The sequence below is a fragment of the Camelus dromedarius genome, chromosome 15 (genome assembly GCF_036321535.1).
Source record: "Camelus dromedarius isolate mCamDro1 chromosome 15, mCamDro1.pat, whole genome shotgun sequence".
NCBI classification, from domain to species: Eukaryota; Metazoa; Chordata; class Mammalia; order Artiodactyla; family Camelidae; genus Camelus; species Camelus dromedarius.
The window spans coordinates 60,051,526-60,073,265 of record NC_087450.1 but is presented as its reverse complement, the minus strand read 5'-3'; the positions used below and the strand labels follow the sequence as shown (position 1 = coordinate 60,073,265).

Genomic DNA, 21,740 nt, shown 5'->3' with positions numbered 1-21,740 from the left:
GGTGCCTCCTCATCTGAAGGCTTCTTGTCATCTCCATTCCTGGAAATGTCTTGTGTGCCTTCTCCTCGAGGCCCCTGGCCTGCCCTTCTGAGAATCAGGTGTCTCCCTGGCCTAGGAAAGCTGCCCCTGGCTGCAGCCGGCACTGCCCAGAGCCGGTCAGCTGGGGCAGCTGGGCCTCCGCGTGTCCCCAGCCCTGCCAGGCCCGGCAGCTCTTCGTGGTGACACAGATGCCCCGAGCCACCCTCTGCTACACTGACTCCCTTCATGGGGGGACGGGCTGGCAGCCAGCGAGTGTGTGTTCACGTGCTCCTCTGGGGGCCGAGACCAACTGGGGTGACGCCCACCAGCTTCCCGTTAGTGCCACTGTCCTGGCACCTCTGTCTCACCTTGGCTGGTGGGATTTGCTGGGAAACCACACGTGCAGCCTGCGTTGTGCTTGCCCTGCTAACCTTCATCGGAGCACGCGCCCTGGGGGCTGCTGGAGATGGAATACGGGGAGTAAGATCTCAGAATGTCGTCACTGGAGCCGTCCTGCGGGAGCCTCCCTTCCGAAGGTCGGCATGTCGTTCACCATGGAAACGTAAGATGTGAAAATGGGCAAAGCAGGAGGCTGTGAGGTTGAGCTGGCGCAGGGGACTCAGACCCCTCCTGGCTCCCTCCCGTTTCTTACTCACAATGACCCCAAGTAACCGCAGAGCACAGGCTGAAACGACAGATCCAAGCAAGCCTCTCCATGTTGCTTCTGAGAAAACGGGTCTCTGAGGAAGGAAGACGACCCTGGGGACACACACTGACTTTGGCCCAGCCCCGTCTCTCCACCAGTCTCCTGATCCCCAGTCCCCGTTCTTCCAGCCATACTCCCTCGTCCAAAAAGAGATCTCGCAGAAGGCGGCCACCCACTAGGTCACCTACTGCCCACCCAGCATATCCTGCAAGTCATCTTCTTCTTCTTAATCCCGCTTGCCTCTCGCCGAGCTGCTTTTAGCGTGTGTCAGTGTGCATTTAGGTGGAGAGCACGGTCCATTTGCTAAGGCACATTTCGGTAAGTGACAAATTCCAGAATGGCAGTGCATTAGTGACAACCAATTAGGGGGAAATTATCACTGCAAAGTGCTTGTAGCCGCTGCGCTGGGACAGAAGCCAACACACAGCACTTACTAAGTCTTACCTCATCGGGCTCAGTAGCCGGTAAAAAGGTTTAAATCCAATTCAATAAAATATTTGATGTGAAGACTGAACCGTGAGAACTGTAAATTCCAGCTAGTGGACAGGAAAGAGGTGACTCCGTATTTCCACACATCGTTCACCTCCTCTCGCCACTGAGAGCAGCAGCAGTGGATGTGGGGAATCTTGGTGTTTTGAAGATACACCAACTTGTATTCAAGCCCCAGCGTTGCCACTCTGAAGATGTGTGATCTTGAGGTCATCCATGCTCTTATCAATAAAGTAGAGACAGTATAACAGGTCTTACAAGGTTGTTGGATCTAAAATGGTTAAAATTTGCAGAGTCTACCCAGCACATAATTGGTAGCTGTTATTACTAGATTAATGGTCCCTACATGTTAGCGGTACGGCAAAATATTCATTAAAGCAAGTACGTATCATGGCAGCTAACAGGTAGAGTACTTAGTGCCATAAATATGCCATATACTATGTTCCATCTTAGATAGACTTCAAAGAAGAGCAAAATGTAACCCTGGCCATCAAAATAAGTCCAAAGTCAGCTGAAGAAACACATTAATACCTATTCTAACACTAATTTCAAATGGATTAAAGAATAAGGGCAAAAAGTAAAATCACAACCTAGAAGAAAATTAGGATCTAAATTTTTTTTTTAATTTATCTTGGAACTGAGACAAACTTTCAAAGCAAAACAAGAAAATTGGAAGCGCACAGATGTTTATAGCGGCTTTAGTCATCACAAAAACTTGGAAGCAACCCAGACGTCCTTCAGTAGGTGAACGGATAAATACACTGTGGTGTATCCAGACAATGAAATATTACTCAGCACTAAAAAGAAATGAGCTAGCAAGCCATGAAAAGACACGGAGGAAACGGAAGTGCATGTTACCAAGTGAAAGGAGCCAGTGTGGAAAGACTGCACACTGTATGAGCCCAGCTACATGGCGTTCTGCAAAAGGCAAACGTGTGGAGACAGTAAGAAGATCAGTGTTTGCCAGGGGTTAGGGTGGAAGGTGTGGAGAGGAGTAGGCAGAGTACAGAGGATTTTTATGGCAGGGGAACTATCCCTTCTGGTACTACGCTGGTGTGTGTACATCATATTGTACATCTGCCCAAGCCGATGGCGTGTGCAGCACCAAGAGCGAGCCTGATGCAGACCGCGGACTTGGAGTGATTATGATGTGTTGATGGAGGTACATCAGTTGTAACAAATGGACCACCTGGTGAAGGATGCTGATAAAGGGGGCGCTGGAGGTGGGGCAGGGGGGCCATATGGGAAACCTCTGTACCTTCCTCTCAATTTTGCTGGGAACCAAAAACTTCTCTAAATATATAACGTCTTAAAAAAAAAAGAAAAGAAAAGAAAAAAGAAAGAAGACATTAAGGAACAGATTTCAATACATAAAAAGTTGAACACATTTTCAGGAAAAAAGTAGCATAAAACAAAACTGGGGAAATATTTACAATGCATATGACATAAGACTGATGCCTAAATACATAAAGAAAGTTTACGAGTCAATCCTAAAAGGACAAAGACCCAACAGAACACCCACCGACGCACGTAAACAGACAGAAAAAGAAACACAAAAGGCTTAGAAATATGAACTGATCCTCATACTCACTCATATTTAAAAAATACAAATTAAAACGATGTGATGGGATTGTTTACCCACCCAACATGCAACAATTTAAAAGGGAATATGAAACAGTTTTGGTATGACTAAATCAACGCAACTTTTTTGGATGATAAATTAATCAATTTTAATACATTAAAAACGAATAAAATGAATGTATTCCTCACCTCAGGGGTTACTTTGTCATGTATTTATTCTATGAATATTCTACAAATTTATTCTACAAATATACTCAAAGAGACTCACGAACATATGTAGGTCATACACACATACTCACACACGTATACACGTGTGCAAACACACATGTATTCATAAGCACATATGCACACGTGCAAACTCACTGGCATTTATGTGCAGCATCCGTTGTCATAGCTCATAACCAGAAGCAACCATCCGCCAGTCAAGACTCTGTTAAATAAATTATGATCTGTGTATATAATAAAACACTATACAGACGTGAAAGCAGGAAGTAGATATTTCTGGTCTCGTGTGAAAAAATTACAAGATGTAATTTTAAGCAGAAAAACAAGGTGTAAAAAAATGCATTGTAAGTGCCCCTGTGTTTTAGCAAAACCAAACCAAACCCAGAAGACATACGCACGGACAGTTCTTTTATGCGTGGACGAAGAAAAGGGACTTGATGAGAGCTCTCAACGGGTGAGGCCGTTTTCCGGGAGGTTGGTCCCGTAACTGACAGGAGGACTGCAGCTCCCTGGGTCAGGGTCACCGACAGGAAACACCAGACAGAGAGTGGGAGACAGACACAGGGTCGCGTCGGGGGAGGAAGGTCGGGGACAGCGAGGACTGAGAGCCACGACCGCAGGGGCGAGGCAGCCGGGCCCCCAGGGACAGAGGGGCCGCTGACCGTGGACCTGAGTCCCCCGAGATGGAGTTAGAGAGAGATGAGGAGGTGGTTTAGCTCGAGTCCGAGCTGGGGGGGAAAGAGGCTGAGAGCACGTAGGAAAGACAATGGCTCAGGGCACAAGAGGTCCCCCAGAGGAGCTTCCACGGGCCCCTCCAGCGGTGATGAGCCAGGCGCTGGAGGGGAGCCCCATCCCAGCGGCCTCAGGGTGGGTTCCGGGGTCACGCACAGGGGGCCCCACCTCTGTATGGGGGGCTGTGGGAAGTTCCAGCCTCCAGGGAGGGGGTGGGAAACGGGGGAGCAGGTGAGAAGAGGTGCTTGTGGCCCCTTCTTAACCTAACTTCACCTAATGACAGTTTGGGGTCATCCAAGCAGAGGTGACTGGAACCTTCAGGGGAGCAGGTGAACTCTTGAGAAGAGAGGGGGGCTCAGGACCAGCCACCCCACCTACGTGAGCACCTACAGTTTTCCAGGAGTTTAAAACCATGAATCACTGGGGTATCAGTGTACACAGAGGTGCGTTCTCCACCCTGGGTGTAAGCCAGCATCCAGGCCAGCTCGCAAGTGGTTGCTTCTGTTGGGGGCTCTGCCCCAAGTGGGGGCAGGATTATAAATGCCCGCGTGCAGTTTGATTTAATGGATTAGAGCAGGAGTGTTCCAGACAGGCTGAAATCTCACCGCCTAAAATCACACTCATCAGATGCGTGAGCGAGGAGGGAACTTACACACCTCGCCCTGGGAGGCAGGGGGGTGGGGAGCGTAAAAGCCCGCCTGCTTGGACTTGCAGCTGGCTCTGCCAGCACCGGCCTGGGCCTGAGTAGGCTGCTTCACCTTCCTGTGTCTTCGTTTCCTGATCAGTACAATGGGGACAGTCTTACCTACCTCGGAGGGCGGTCTGGAGCATTAAACGAGCTAACGTTTGTACAGTGCTCAGAACCAGGGCCAGCAGGAGATGAGAGCCGTAGGAATATCGCTTAAATCAACGAAACGTAACGTCTCTCCTTTCCAGATGAGACAGCGGCAGGCTAGAGACGGAAACTGATTTCCCCAAGTTTCCGCAGCTGGTTAATGACTCTCCCCGGCCTGGACCCTGGTCTCTGAGTTCTCCCTCCATCACCACCGTGTCCTCAGGAGGCACCGGGACCCCACAGAGGGTCTGCAGATCCAGACACGGCCCCCAGCTGTCCCACCCCACGCCAGCGCAGGTGGACCTGGTGCCGATGTCCCTGTCTGGAGGGGTCTGACCAGACCACACAGAGGAGGCTGCCTGGGTCGCTGGGATTCCAGCTCTTTCTATCATATCAAACACTGTTTAACATTCCATTTCCTCAAAGAGGGAAGGAAGGAAGGAAAGAAAGGAGAAAGAGAGAAAGACACGCTGTCTCTCATACTCAGCTTCTCCACAGTCTTGTCGTGACAATAAAATAACGGACTGTCCGCAGTGGTAAAGGGAGCTACACAAATGCCAGGCAGAGGAAAAGCTGGTTCTGCAGCGCTGACTCGCAGTGAGCACTTACGAACCCTGTTAATTAGGGAGGCTCGTGTGACTTGGCGATGTCTGACCGCACTCAAGATAATTCATACATATGGACCCAGAGAACCTGAGATCTTCTGGGAAATACAATCAAAATGTGTGGTCTCTGCCAGGAAGGTTTTAGTCTGTGGAGAAGGATGGCCATTTCCTGATGAGTGTTCCTCAAATGCTAGTAACCGACGTGCCCCCCGTGGGCCCTGACCTCAGCGAATGCTCCTCACGTTTACAGGACAGAACTGGTCCTTCCAGAGAGACTTTTCTGAGACTGAATAATTGCTGCCTGAATTGTTTCTGATGCCCGCTACTCCAGGGCTCCTTCTCAGCCTGCCGTGGGTGCGGCCACCTCCACGTGCTTGCTGGTCAGCACCAAAGCCCGGGATTTGCTGAACTTGCCAGGCCTCAGCCTCCTTGGTAGGAGACAGGACCCTTGGAGTGGTAGACTGATCTGCACCCTGGCTGATGCAGCCCCAGTACCCTCCTTCCTGTTCCTTGTGCTCAGCAAGAATCTCCCAAACTGGGAGTTTGAGATTTGCAAATATTAGCTACTATATATACAATAAATAAAAACCAAATTTCTTCTGTAGAGCACAGGGAACTATATTCAATACCTTATAGTAACCCATAATGAAAAATAATCTGAAAACGAATATATGTAGGTACATGTATGACAGAAACATTATGCTGCACACCAGAAATTGACACATTGTAACTGACTATATGTCAAAAAAAAAAAAAAAAAAAAAACCACCCTCCCATCACCTCAGGGCCTTTGCACCTGCAGTTGTGTCTGCCTAGAACCCACCTCTCCTGATACCCACGTGGCTGGCTTTCTCACTTCCTTCAGGTGCTCAAATATCTCTTTATCAGAGCAGCTCTGCTCCACTCAACTTAAAATCTCAACCCTTTCCCCAACCTGGTTCTCCCAATCTTTTCCTTCTGTCTGTGGGACTAACACCACCATGGCACTGACATTTTGTGTGTTTATCTGTTTACTACCTGTCTCTCTCCTCCAGTTGGAAGGGATTGTGTCTGCGTTTCTCTAAGAGCTGTGTACTCACAATCGCTATTAGAGTCGCTGATGCTTAGAAGATAATTGTAAAGGTGCAAATAAGCCTCTAACTCTGGACCAGAAGCTTTCCTCCTAGAAAGGTAGGTAAGTGGAAAGAACGGAGACCTACAGTTGGAAGGTGGAGCTCCGGTCTCTACTCCTGATTAACTGGGGCAGTCGGGGACGTCATACGACGTCCCCTCTCCCATCTGTGAAGTGATACAAAGTCTCACCCAGTCCTCAGAGGGTGGCCGGAGATGACTTACAAAGGGACCATTTGTAAACAGTAAAGAGGAAGCTACACAAACCTGGGTATATTTGGGTTTCAGTTTTCACTTTTGGTCTCAATTTGTTTACATCCTTAGATTGAACTGTCACTGGGACTGGCTTGCTGTCCCCTGGGCATCCAAGCAGAGTGGCTGGGGGTCCTCAGCAGCTCCTGGGCCAGACAAACAGCATGATTCCAGCTCCACCGCTAGCTTGCCCTGTGACCTCCGCCTGGTTGTGTACCTTCAAACCAGGCCTCAGACTGTAAGAGAAGTTGACTCATAGGCTGAATGTGAACAACGTGTGTAACACGGCACGTGAGACTCTTAGCAGATGCTTGGGGCTAATATTATTATTGACTATTGGCTTCTATTTCTAAGGGAGGTAATTCTCTCTTGGAAACGTGTTTGATCTTTAAATACAAATGGAAGGAGGCCTTGAAGGTTTTTCATTGATAAAATACGATCTCTTCTGTTGGGTGACAGAGTAAATGCTTAAGCTTATGTGACTTAGGTAACAAAAGTTACCTTAACTCTTAATTTTTGTCTATGAATGAAATTAAATAATAAGCTGCCATTGTTCTTGACTTTAAAATGTATTTATTTACTTATTTATGTATTTATTTATTTATTTGCCATCACCACACTTAAACTCGTGGGCAAATCAGCTCTGTGTTTCGGTGATCTTTCCCGTGGAAAATAGCATTTATGTCTATAATCTTCCGGAGCTGGGAAGCCTCAGTTTGCCCACGCTCAAAATGCCTCAGCGGTGAACACTAACGGGTGTGTTTCCCTTTGAACCCAGAGACGTCTGAACGTCAAGATGTGCTCAGCAAGGCAGATGGAGGAAGAAGGGAGCCAACCTTACCTCGGTGCCTTTTCTGGGCCAGAACCGGGGCTCCTCTTTCGTACAGGATCTAATTTCATTCTCACACCAGATCTTTGAGAGAAATGATGGCATCCTGGATGGAGAAGTGAGAACATAAAGTCACATCGAAGTTGAGTACCTTGTCCACAGAGCTAGAAAAGCCAAACCCCAAAGCCCAGTCCGGGGCCGACAGGCGGGAGATTCGTTCATCCGTCTGACATATATTTATTTTGTGTCTATTATAGGCCAGGCACTGTTCTAGATGCTGGGATTAAAGCCACGGCAAAAACAGAGCCCCTGCCTTCATGGGGAGTACCTTCCGGTGCAGAAGCACAGGTACACATGCACACTAGGCAGAGATGCAGCTAGAGATGTGGACATGGATGCGGATTCAGATGTGGTCGTGGATGTGAATGCACAGTCATGAGCGTGGATGTGCAGTCGTGGACGTGAATGTATAATTACGGGCAGACACACAGTTACTGACGTGGATGTAAATATGCTGGATATAGACGAGGACACAGTCATGAATTAGCGCAAAACGGAAGAGAATGAAGAAGGGTATTTTAGACCAAGTAATGCGGAAGACCTTTCTTGGGACAAACGCTAACCAGAGCCTTGAAGGAAGACCCCTGAGTGTGACGAACAGGAGGTGACTTTTCAGGATCACGCTGGGTGCTGCACAAAGAGCAGACTCTAGGGGGCAGTAGAGTGTCGGCGGAAACACCAGTGATGAGATTATTTTAAGTGTTGGTGGGAGGAAGCTAGGGGTTCCACCGTGTGGGAGGAGCAGCCCAGGAGTGCTCCCTCCTTAGTCACATTACGTCACGCTAGAGTCCCCTAAGGAATTTAAAGCTATTTTTTTCTTTTACAAAAGACTAATTTACCTAAAGATTTTGTAGGAATCAACACATAAGATACCATACTATATAGCCCCTCCATAATTACCCCAAGTTATTGAAACATTAACAAAATGATATAAAAACAACACACCCTGTGTTATGATCCTGCTAAAAATTGTAAGGGAGTTCGGGCTATAAGTGAATTCCATTCATTACAGGATTATGAAGCTATGGCCACTGTAAGTGGAGGATCCCTGGGTGCTCTCCCAGCCTGACGGTCTTGTTTTGCAAATAGGGAAACTAACTCACTCACTCAGTTGGGAATGACATGTCTGCTTACAGCCAGGAGAACTTTCATTCCTTATTTTGCATTTATGCACATACAAGAGGAAGATATATTTTTTCCATTAGAAGAATAGCCACAATCAGATTTGCGCTTACCAGAGACAGGGGCTGGAGGGAGGGGAACTGGATAAAGGTAGCATAAAGTACAGACTTCCAGGTATAAGATAAATAAGTAGTAGTGATGTAATGCACAACATGATAAACAGAACCGACACCATTGTATGTTTGAGATGGAAGTTGTTAAGAGAGTCAATCCTAAGAGTTCTCATCACAAGAAAAAATTGTTTTTCTATTTCTTTAACTTTGTATCTATATGAGATGATGGATGTTCACTAAACTTACTGTGGAAGTCATTTCATGATGGATTAAGTCACATCGTTATGCTGCACACCTTGCATTTATACATGCTATGCATCAAGTACATCTCAATAAAACTGGAGGAAAATGATAGAATGACCAGAGTTCTTGTAAATATATCTCCACATTCCCTGTGTGTCAATTGCATCTCAATGAAACTGGAGGAAAATGATAGAATGACCACAGTTCTTGTAAATATATCTCCACATTGCCTGTGTGTCAATTACATCTCAATAAAACTGGAAGGAAAAAATAGAAATGTAACAGAAGAATGAGCCTGGCGGAAAGCGACAGAAGACACGCACACGGAGGATCAGAACAGACTGGTTTTGTTCACACTGGCGCTGGCCCAGTGGAGTCGCCTCCCAAGACTGAGCCCCGAGCTTGGGATCTGATTGTCTCTTAAACTTGGAACACTTCCAGGTATTTGGGACCTTCCAGCTTAGGTGCAGCAAGTCTCCACTCGACTGTTGCAGGAAGCAGCGGTTTACACAAACAGAAGCAAGCTATGTTACAGGGGCCGCGGGGAGGGGTACCTTGTCTGATTCTTCCCTCCTCAGAATGACGACAGTTCCTATAAATATATCCCCACATTCCCTAACACTAACCCTGACACTCACTTTAGACGAAGCGCTTTCCTGGTGGAAACAGACCAGGACTGCTGTCAGATTATTCAGAGGCAGAGGGGAAACTCCTTAGTGAAAGTTCTGACTACAGAAAATGTTGAAAGAAATATTCTTTTATGGCTTCAAAGAGCACACATTGGTTAATTGCTTTTTTTTTTCTTTTTTTAACAATCTCAGAATAGAAGATTTAGGTATGCTTTTTTTTTTTTCAGTTAAGACTCAGAAAACAATCTTTCCTACCTCGAAGATGAGCACAGAATGGATCACATTTGTAAGAGCTTACAGACCACCTTCAGCCAGAAGTGAAATTTGAGAGCTCCCTCAAATGCCTTATTATTCTAAAGAAACGGGACACACCCTCAGCTATGGCGGAATAAACACAGCCACTGAGGTCGTGCACATTAATAAAAATGCTGGAGACATCACAGGAAGGTTTATGATGTGTTTTGTAAACCAAGGTGTGTCGGTGATTGGTCAGTAATTACAAGATTTGGATGTTGCTGAGTCCATTAGCCATACTCTGGGAGCTGGGGCGGGGAGGATTTAAGAGCAAATAAACCAGGTCACGTGACAGCCCCACCATGTGTCTTAATGCCAGAGCTGAGATCACAAACCTCAGAGGGAGGAAAGCATATGCGTACGTGTACCTGTGCTTAAATATAGAAATGCTGACCCCATCCATTGCATTATAAAGAGCCCCAGGGAAAGAACTGGGCAACGTTTCTATTTTTGTGTGTGCTACTAGCAAATTCTCCGACCCTGAGCAGGGCAGGACTTTCTCTGGGCCTCATTTTCCACAACAATTAAGGAAAGAGACGGAGTTCTCTGATCACCAAGGTCTTTCTTTGAAAATGTTTCTGACCCCAGGGCTGTATTTAGAATTCTTGAAGCAAGAAATTAGCCACTTTTAAAGACGCTCCTTTGACCTAGAAACGTTCCACATGGTCCTTTGTTCTCCCATTAGAGCAGACATTTAAATAAAAATGAAAGGAAACACCGTTGCTTATCCAGGCACAGTTTGTGTGTGTGTGGGGGGGGCGATTATCTCGGCAGAAAGAACAGCTCCCTCCTCAGTGTTTAAAATTAGCCCGTCTCCGCCCTCTAGTGGAAATATCATGTATTTGCTCCAAACGGAATTGATTCAAGTCTTCATCAAACAAAATAGAAAAACAGAGTTAGCATGACTGAGCCGCAACCTGGGATCAAGCCAAATGCCATGTGGCACAGGGTCTCCACACAGATGTCTTGAATATTTCACTTGTTAAAAAAAATTTCAAAATTAACAATGAAAACCTGCAAAGTAGATTTAGACGCATCAGGGCCTGCAGATGAAATACGCAGGTCCAAATTAACGTCCTGTATTTAATTCATACTCGCAAGAATGTTAAAGTCAGATCATTGATGAAAATTCTTGAGTCCAGGCAGTCACTGAGCAGGACAAGGACACAGTGCTAAGCGAGGGGAGCTACTAGACAGATTGCTTTGGCAAGAAATGTCCATTTCAATTCAGTTTAACATTTAGACACATTTATTTTTTTATTGAGGTGTAGTCGGTGTATAATGTTGCATTAATTTCTGGTGTATAGCATAGTGATTCAGTTATCCATATGTGTGTATATATATATATATATATATATATATATACCTTTACCCATATATATATATACCTTTTCATATTATTTTTCTTCATAGGCTATTACAAGGTATTGAGTACAGTTTCCTGTGCTGTACAGTAGGACCTTACCATCAATTTTACATATAATAGTATCTCCAAATCCCAAACTCCCAGTTTATCCCTCCACCCCACCCCTGTCCCTCCCTGGTAACTGCAGTTTTGTTTTCTATGTCTGTGAGTCTGTTTCTGTTTTGTAAATAAGTTCATTTGTGTCATTTTTCTAGATTCCACATATAAGTGATGTCATATAATAATTTTTCTTTCTCCTTCTGGCTTACTTCACTTAGTATGACAATCTCCAGGTCCATCCATGTTGCTACAAATAGCATTATTTTATTCTTTTTTATGGCTGAGCAGTATTCCATTGTGTGTGTCATACACATACCACAACTTCTTTATCCAGTCATCTGTCAATGGACATTTAGGTTGTTTCCATCTCTTGGCTATTGTAATAGTAGACATGTATTTTATGTGAGTATCTTCTGATTCCATCCCCTTGAAACATTTCTCAAAACCGCAGGCAAAGTAAACACCTACTCCAGCCACAGAAAGTCCGGAGATGATGGTGTGTGTGCATGTCCCCTCTCTGCCTGGGCGGTGAGCTCTTACAGGGAGCGTCTTCTCTTCTTACGTTTGAAGAGGAATCAAGTGTGCTGGGGGCTATGACACAGCTGGAGGGACTGTGACTTCAATGTCACTCACATTCAACTGTGTAAAAATTATTGTGCTAAAAATTTGTGAGGCTTTTGTGGGGTTTTTTTTGTTTGTTTTTTAGGTAAAGTCAAATAACTGTGCTGGTTGAATTCAGCCTGCTAGCCTATCCAGCCACAGCCATTTGGTGCTGGGAGGGGTGAGAGGTTCTCCCCAGGGAAGACCTGTAGTAAGGTCTGCGCTGCAAAGAGTGAACCAGGTACAGGGAGGATCATCACGGAGGTCGGCTGGGGTCCACAGCGATGATCCGGGAGAACAGAGCTTCACTCAGCAAGATCAAAAGCTACACACAGGAAGGGAGGGTGTAGCTCAGTGTAGAGCACGTGCTTAGCACACATGAGGTCCTGAGTTCAATCCCCAGCACCTTCGTATAAATAAATAAATACTTAATTACCCCCTCCCCCCAAGAAAAAAGCTTTAAGAAAAGAAAATTTTTAAAAAGCTACGCACAGAGTTTCTAATCTTTCACACCAATCACAAGCCACCGCTAAGTGTTACCAGAATCTGAAGACAGCACCTTACCTGGAAGGTGCAAATAAAAGAAACAAATAAAAATCCCCCTTAGAGAAAATGAAGACTTTGCAAGAAGAACTTTAAACAAAGCCATTGTTGAAGTCTCAGAAAAATAAGTGAAGATATTGCATCCCAGGAAAAAGCAAAGATACTATTTTTAAAAATGTGTAGGTAACAAGACAAAGAAAAGAGGAAAGAAAAAGGGAGGCAGAAAGAGAAGCTTAGAAACTTGATAGCAGAAATGAAAATCTTAGTAGAAGAGTTTAAACACAAAGTTGAAAAAATATTATAAAATGTAGTAAAGGTATAAATAGAAAGGTAGTATGTGAGAATGGCCATCATTAAAACGTCCACAAATGACAAATCCTGGAGAGGGTGTAGCGAAAAGGGAACCCTCCTAACTGTTGGTGGGAATGTAGTTTGATGCAGCCACTATGGAAAACAGTATGGGGATTCCTTAAAAAACTGAAAATAGATTTACCATATGATCCAGCAATCCCATTCCTGGGCATATATCAGAGGAAAGCTCTAATCCAAAAATATACCTGCACCCCCATGTTCAGAGCATCACTATGTACAATAGCCAAGACATGGAAGCAACCTAAATGTCCATCAACAGATGACCGGATAAAGAAGATGTGGTGTGTGTGTGTGTGTGTGTGTGTATATATATATATATATATATATACACACACACATATACACAAAATGGAATATTACTCAGCCATTAAAAAGTGAAATAATGCCATTTGTAACAACATGGATGGGCCTGAGATTGTCATACTAAGTGAAGTAAGCCAGAAAGAAAAAGAAAAATACCATATAAGATCGCTTATATGTGGAATCTAAAAAAAATGGCACAGATGAAATTATTTACAAAACAGAACCAGACTCACAGACAGAAAACAAACTTACAGTTACCAGTGGAGGGAGGGGGGAGATAAATTGGGAGTTCAGGATTTGCAGATACTAACTACAATAGACAAAAAAGATACACAACAAGGTTCTACTGTGTATCACAGGGAACTATACTGAGTACCTTGTAATAGCCTATAATGAAAAAGAATGATGCAGCAAGTGACAAAGGATATATATTTGTAACTGAATCACTGTGCTGTATACCAGAAATTAACACAATATTGTAAAACGACTATACTTCAATAAAAAACAACACAAAACAAAACAAAAAAGTAATATGTGAGAGGAAAGATAAGGAAATTAGGAAACCAGTTTAATGTGTCCAACATCGGAATAATAGACAACATAGAAAAAGAGAAAAGAAAAAAGTGAGCAGTAGAGTTCATCCAGGAGACAACCCAAGAAAATCGTAACAGTGCAAGGACCTGAGTTTCCAAACTCAAAGGACCCACCAAGGATCCAGCAAAAATGGATGGAAACAGACCCCCAAATTACACTGTTGTGAAATTCAGAAACTGGTAGGCAGATGGAAGGTTCTATTTGCTTCCTAGGGGAAAAAATGAAGTGTGAGATGGCGAGGTACGGGCCCCGCCATTTCCGGTCCCTAAGCTTTGCCCTGGAACCAAGAGCAGCAGTTCAGAGACGGGGAGGACAGCACCCCTCCCTGCATTTTGAGTGACTCTGAGCCAGCCTGGAGCCAGGTCACACCAGAATAAACGTGCCTGGGCAGCATGATGGGGAAAGGAGGTCTTGACATCTGCTTTCTTGACTGTTCTCAGTTCCCTGACACTTGAACATGCCCTAAGAATGTGTGGACCCCAGGGATGGACGTGGTACTGGGGCTGGCCTCGAAAAGGACAGTGGGCGGGGCTGGATGGAAGACAAAAACTCGAGAGATCCGAGCACCAAGGAGACCCAAGCTGGCCAGAAATGTCCACAAAAAACAGCCTGGAATTGGCTACGCAGGCGGGCAGTCCACGCCCAGCCAGAGAGGACAATGTGACCGCAGACCCTCCTCCCCTCCTCACCAGGGATGCTTAAATGACACTTTTGGCCCCAGGCACCCGGATGGCATCCTGGGGAGAGGCCAGCCAGCGTGGACCTTTGAAGGCTGAGGAATCTGAAACCCTGAGCTTCTCTCTAAAAAAAGAGCATGCATTGCCTTAAGGGCCTGTTAAAAGATCAAATTATACTAAGTTTTAAATCGGGTAGGACTGAATATTTTTATGTCTACTAACCAGTTATGCTGCTCATGAGAAAGACCAGATTATTTATAAACAACACAAAGGGACAACATTACAGCTGTAGGCTGAATGCATTTCATGAAATGGCCGCACTTTTAAAGTGAAGGGGGAAGAAAAAAAAGGCCGGCACCCATTTCTCCTCTTCCTGTTCATACTAAGAAAATTCAGTATATGAACAAAGCTGTATTTACAGAAGTCTGAAGATTAAATAAATTTGCTAGTGGTTATATACGCCAACATGAAGCATTGCTTAGTGTCTGGCTCCGGGGTTCAGAATTTAAAGAAAAACAGCTTGAAAATGAAGACCACCAAAGGCATAAACCATTCTGGACTGTCTGAGCATCCAAAGCCGCCCTGCAGTTCTAAGGGGAGTTTGCGTTCTCAGTCCGCCAACCTTGTGTGTGGTTCAAGGGGGCTGAAGCACTGTGCTGTGCACCGGAAACTGACACAACGTTGTAGACTGACTGTACTTCAATTTAAAAGTGGGGGGGTGCATTTTGCTTTGTCTTCATTTTTGCTGAAATTTAAGTCACTGGCCATCGCTGAGAGAAAAGCGATTCTGGTAATTTACACCTTCCTAGGTGCATTCTGCTTAGCGTTTCATTAAAAGGATTGACCCTAATGTGTTTAATCAGGACATGTTCTACACAAGCACACGTTATACACACAGGCACACCTTAGAGATATTGTGGGTTCGGTTCCAGAACACCTCAATGAAGTAGATATCACCATAAAGCCAGTTACGTGAAGTCTGCGGTTTCCCAGTGGTATAAAAAGTGTGCTTACGCTATATTGTCGTTTCTTGAGTGTGCATTATATCTGAAAAAACAATATACAGACCTTAATTTAAAAGAAGTTCATTGCTAAAAAATAGAAACACTCACCCTCACCTGGGCCTTCCGTGAGTCTAATCTTTTTGCTGGTGGAGGGTCTGTTGATGGCTGCTGACTGATCAGGGTGGTAGCTGCTGGAGGCTGGGAGGCAGTGCAAGTTTCTTAAAATGAGACAAGAATGAAGTCTGCTGCAGGGATTGAGTCTTCCTTTCACAGAGGACATCTCTGCAGCAGGCAGCGCTGTTTGACAGTGTTACACTCACAGCAGAACTTCGTTCAAAATGGGAGTCCATCCTCTCAAACGCTGCTGCTGCTGTATCAGCTAAGTTTATGTCACATTCCAAACGCTTTATCATTTCAACCCTCTTCACAGCATCTTCGCCAGGAGGAGACTACATCTCAGAACAGCACTTTCTTGGCTCATCCATCAGAAGCAACTCCTCATCCATTCAAGCTGCACCGTGAGATGCAGCAATTCAGTCCCATCTTCAGGCTCCACTTGTAATTCTAGTTTTCTTGCTGTTTCCACCACACGTGCAGTTACTTCCTCCACTGAAGTCTTGAACCCCCTCAAAGTCACCCATGAGGGTTGAGATCAGCTGCTTCCAAACTTCTGTGAATGTGGGTATGTTGCCACTTCCCTTTACTCAATAACGTTCTTAACGGCATCGAGAATGGTGAGGTCTTTCCACAAGGTTTTCAGTTGACTTTGCCCACAGCCATCAAAGGAATCACTGTCTATGGCAGTATAACCTTATAAAATATATTTCTTAAATAATAAGACTTAGAAGTCAAAATTACTTCTTGATCCATGGACTGCTGAATATGAAAAGGAATATATATATGTGTATGTATATATGTGTATATGTATGTATGTGGAAGCTGTGGCAGCAGGCATGACAACAGCATTCATCTCATTGTCCATCTACATCAGAGATCTTGGATGATCAGGTTTATTGCCAGTGAGCAGTAATATTTTGAAAGAATTTTCTTCCTGAGCAATAGGTCTCAACAGTGGGCTTAAAATGCCCAGTACACAGGTTCTCTGTCATCTAGGCTTTGTCGTCCCATTTCTAGAACACAAGCAGAATAGATTTAGCATCCTTCTAAAGGGCCCTAGGATTTTCAGATGGTAAATGAGCATTGGCTTTGACTTCAAGTCATCAGATGCATTAGCTCCTAACAAGAGAGTCAGCCTGTCCTGTGAAGCTTTGGAGCCAGGCATTGACGTCTCCTCTCCAGCTATGATATGACAGCCCTAGATGGCATCTTCTACCAATAAAGGGCTGTTTCATCTACGTTGAAAATCTGCTGTTCAGTGTCGCCACCTTCATGGATGATCTGAGCTGCATCATCTGGAGAACTTGCCCCCGCTTCTGCATCAGCACTTGATGCTTCACCTGCACTTTTATGTCATGGAGACGGCTTCCTTCCTTCAACCTCGGGACCCAACCTCTGCCGGCTTCACATTTTTCTTCTCCAGGTTCCCCACCTCTCTCAGCCTTCACAGAATTGAAGAGAGCTGGGGCTTTGCTCTGGATGACACCTTGGTTTAAAGAAATGTGGTGGCTGCTTTGATCTTCTATCCAAACCGCCCAAACTTCCTCCACATCAGCAATAAGACTGTTTAACTCTCTTATCACTTGTGTGTTCACTGGAGCAGCAGTTTTAACCTCCTTCAAGAACTTTGTTTTTGCATTCATAACTTGGCTGTTTGGTGCAAAAGGCCTAGTTTTCAACCCATCTAGCCTTTTGGCATGCCTTCCTCACCAAGCTTAATCATGTCTAGCTTTTGATTTAAAATGAAGATAATGTGACTCTTCCTTTAATTTGAACACTTAGAGGCCACTGTAGGGCTATTAATCAGCCTAATTTCAATATTCTGGTGTCTCCGGGAATCAGGAGGCCCAAGGTGATGGAGAGAAACGGGGAACAGCTAGTTGGTGGAGCAGTCAGAACACACAGGACATCAGCTGATTAAGTTCACTGTCTTACGTGGGTGTGGCTCATGGCACTCCGAAACAGTTACAGTGGTAACACAAAAGGTCACTGAGCACAGAACATTAGAACAAATAGCATAACAACGAAAAAGCTTGAAATATTGAGAGATTTACCAAAATGTGACACAGAGACATGAAGTGAGAAAATGTTGGAAAAATGGCGCCAACACACGTGCTCAATGTAGGGTTGCCACAAACTTCCAGTTTGTAGACACACATGGTATCTCTGAAGGGTAACACAGCAAGGTCTGCCTGCATATAAATATATTCCAATTACTCGAAGTACACTATGCGGATATGATAAAACACTTCTATGTGTATCTCTGATCATTTCCTTGGTATATATTCCAAAAAGAGCTCAGGGTGGAAACATCTTTAAGATGCTTTACAATTGCTGCTAGAAGAGAGAAGTTTAATGGAGAGAAGAGTTAGTGAAAAAGGAGATTGGTGTAGAAAACAAACAAACAAACAAACAAACAAACCCAGACACCTGCCACCAAGAGGAGAAGAAAACGGGGAAGGAAGAAATTGAGGCTGTGAGTGTCAGCTGTGCCTGCGTCACGGCAGTTTCCCCAGGTGGACACGTCCTCCAGTGGAACACTGACATTTTCATTCCTAGTCCTTATCTTTCGTAAGCGAAGGTCGTCTCCATTCATCCTGCTGCTTCTCCACCTACACAGTGTCACCCTAGTCTCTTGGTCCCAAAATGCCTCACCACCACCACTGAACACCAAGCAGCGTGAAGGGTTAAAGGGGGAGGGGGACGCCCTTCCCCCCTGACGCTCCTGACATCACTCCTGCTCACACACAACCTGAAGAGCCTGTAAGTGGCCACTGGGTCCCTCCAGCTACAAGAGAGCCTTGGAAATGTCATTCCCGGCAGCCCTGGTTGAGCTCAAAGCTCTGTTACTGTGGAGGAGAGGAAGAACCACCGCCAGGGACACTGAAGGTCCATCACAGGAACAGAAGTGGTCCTGGACTGTGAATGAATCAAAGCCAAGCACACGATCCTGCGCCATCCGTTTCTGGGCAGGTCTTGTCTTATCGCATAGTCACTCATCTTCTATACCTGTCAGTGTAGGAAGAGCCCAGGGGAATGAAGGCTGATTTCTTACTGGATTAGAAAAAAAATTCTCTTTCATGTCTGCAATGAGGAAGGGATTTCACTTTCTTGAAATGATGTTTAAAACAAAACAAAAATGCCCTCCTGCTTCTCTGAAAGCACTTTGACCGCAAATTCAACCATTCTCACTTCCTTAACCACAAATAATTTCCTATACAAGAGCCACACAGGGGGAGCCTCTTCAGAGAAATCAACACACTGTGACAGTAGCGTAGATTAGAAAATCACAGTTAGTTTATTCATTTGCAAGGGTCATGACTTAAATGTCTGTGTCTCTAGGCTGCCAGCATAAACTTTCCAGAATGTTCAAAGTAAGTAACTCCAATAGCATAATTAGATATCACATCTTAAAGAAACTGAACGTGATTTATCAGATTTAAAAAATATTTTGAACTGAGACAAATGACATATTTATACGCATAGATATATTATGTATGCATTACCTATAGTTCTTTTGAAAAACAGTATGATCTAGTTAGTACTAAGCTTTATTGTAAGATTCCATGTGATAAACCTGATAACACCTTAAATTTAACTATCTGGGGGAAATGTCTCCTCGAGACATTCCCCTAAAATAATTTACAGATTCATCTATCTTAGAACTGGAAGGAATTTTAGGTAATCACCTGATTCAGCCAACTCCTTAAGACAAAGAATTATTATCAATTTTTAGATCAAGTTACATGGGCTATTAATGTTAAGTGACTCACCCAGGGTCAAATAACTACTAAGTTTTCTCTTTTCTCAGCTATTTTATTTCTAGCCCAGCAGCTCTCAGTGCTGATTTCACGTGTAATGAGAAGCCTTTCAATGGCAAGACGCTAAGAAATCCCCTTCCGGGAACCAGTGCACTTACTTAGCCGGAGAAATGAAATCCGTCCAGTGAAAACATGGTAACAAGCGTTGCAGTCAGCTTCTTGGCTTCAGTTTTGATTGGTGAAGCCCAGCCCCTACACTGAGGACAAACAAGATGTAAACATCAATAAAAGCACACTGCTGGACTGGCTGCGATTCATGCAGCTCCTTTAGTGCAAAACACTTGCTCTGTCCAAACCCATGTTTTCAGAGGAAAGAAGAGAAGTATAAATAATCAGAACGGAATTCAAGGACTGTGGGTGTGTCTGTGATTGGAACACCCTGAGTTGGCCTCCTCTGTGTTTGACTTTGAAGCGCTGACCAAGAGGACCCTCTCAGGGACTGCTGGTCTCAAACACGAGTCAGATGCCTTCTTGGTAAGTGCCCCCTCCCCATGAGATGGGCCAGTGGGAGGGTCTTCCAGCAGCTGGGACACGCAGACGCAATCTTTGGGAGCACTGGGCTCTAAGGTGCGGGACCGAGCTCACAAAGACCGAGTGAGGCAAAACTGGCAGGAAGTCAACTGCGGGCACATCAAGGTGTCATCAGTGAGCGGGCGCAGGCATGGGAGAGGCTGGTCACTCTTCCACTGACTTGGAGGGTCTTCTTGGTTGCTTCTGTCTCCCTCACACTTTCTAGAGGAGATAAACCCTGCAGGGGTTTTATGGGGATGTGGCTAAAAATATGTTCCAAGAAAACGTTTGTTGTACTTGGCAGAAAGCAGTCACCATCTCTCACTGGAAGGTGCCCAGTCTCAGTCTTAACGGGTCCATCGGTCAGAAGCAAGTACAATGTTTTAGGTAAAATTGGAATGTCTAGTCTCCAATATTCTGCCACACAACACGCTTATGCAATTGAATCCTGGGAAAATTTCAGAACCTGTTGTGGGTGGATCAAACAGCACCCCGTCTAGTCAAATGTGGCGCCCGGCCTGGCGTAACTACAACGCACTACAATGATTACGGATTATGCGTAAAACCATCTGGAGGACCTCCTCTCTTGAGGCGCTGGCGTCAACCACGTGGCAGCCAGGGTTCTCCATCCGCTGGTAGGACACCTCGACCCTGCAGACAGGCAGAGAGCACAGAGTTGGCCTGTTTGCAAACACAGCTCTTCATGCAAAGGTAGTTTTCCTCCATCACAGAAACTGCTTGAAGCGAGGTCCCCATCTGGTTTACCTCCCTGCCCCTTTCGCAACTCGCTCTGCCCATGCGAGACATCTGGTACATTTAGTTAATAAATGATAAATTAAACATAATGGGCAGTAGCCAGCTTTTATTGAACACCTACTGTCTGCCAAGGGTTAGTGTTCTGCACATTTTCGTTTCATGGTCAGAGTAACCTTACAAGGGGAACCACTACCATCCGTCCCCATTTGGCAGAGAAGACAGCAGAGGCTCAAGGAGATTAAGGAATCTCCGCAGAGCCTGTGCCCTGAGGGATTTCAGACCAGCCAGAGGCCCTTAGCACATACGATATTTTTGTTTAGGAGTCATCTAAAACTTTCCCGGAATTTTACACCTCCTTCCAGGGTGAGGGAGCCTCGGTGCGTGTGGGATGACTGGGCTGAGCATATAACCAAAGCACTGGAAGTTTCTGTAATTCTCTTAAAACAAGAGACTGGAGTCGATGGTCTGGGTCCACAGCACTGCTGGACCACTTCCCAGCTACGAGAACCTGACGCATTTCTTTCCCAGCCCCTCTGTGCCTCAGTTTCCTCGTCTGTGAAGTGAGGGGACGGAAATAATGCCTTCCTTGCTGTGCGGTTTAATTGAATTAGTACCAGCAAACTCCTTGACATGGTTTCTTTGCACACAGCTGAGTTGCTTTTTATTTATGTCACAACAGAATTAAGTCATGATAAAGCGCAATCATTGTTTATTTATATAAACGACTCTGTTCTGCCTCTTTGAACCAGTCGTACAGAACTGGTTCATCCTCAGCCATGAAGCAGTAACGCAGCCCAGACGTTCCTGCTACTGTGTTTGTGGTTTTCTAAGGAAAATGAAAGGACTGCCTCAAAATCAGAAAGCTCTTGATTTTAATCCCAGTGTTACTGCTCGGGAGCTATGCAAGCGTAGACAAGTCCCTCCATCCTCTGAGCCTCCGTTTTGTAAACTGTAAAATATGGTTAATATTGTCCTGACAAGGATTACAGAGCATCGGAAGCCAAAGGCCTGCCACACAGGAAGCCCTAATGAGTGAGGGTCACCGTGAGCTCATCAGACGGTCCCTGTGATCATTCTACCATGACCGGGGAAGCCAAGCCCCAGAAAGGCACGTGGTCCCACTCTGTTCTCGCTG

At 45.1% G+C, this 21,740-nt stretch overlaps 1 protein-coding gene across 14 annotated transcripts in view; it reads right to left on the bottom strand.

Annotated features, from left to right (window-relative positions):
- CMPK2 (cytidine/uridine monophosphate kinase 2) overlaps window positions 1-21,740 on the bottom strand; it is a 36,968-nt gene that overhangs the window by 6,692 nt on the left and 8,536 nt on the right. For 3 of the 14 annotated variants that reach the window (XR_010384295.1, XR_010384306.1, XR_010384303.1), the window contains exons 5-6: window positions 19,438-20,500; window positions 387-7,488 (exon numbers count right to left, since the gene is read on the bottom strand). Coding sequence is in view for 1 of the 14 variants with exons in the window: in XM_010997939.3 (XP_010996241.3) it covers window positions 20,377-20,500 (124 nt within the window). In the remaining 13 variants the exon portion in view is untranslated. Of the gene's footprint in view, window positions 1-386; window positions 7,489-15,301; window positions 16,532-18,793; window positions 20,501-21,740 lie in introns of those variants that run through there. The other 11 variants (XR_010384299.1, XR_010384305.1, XR_010384297.1 and 8 more) reach the window with 11 other exon arrangements.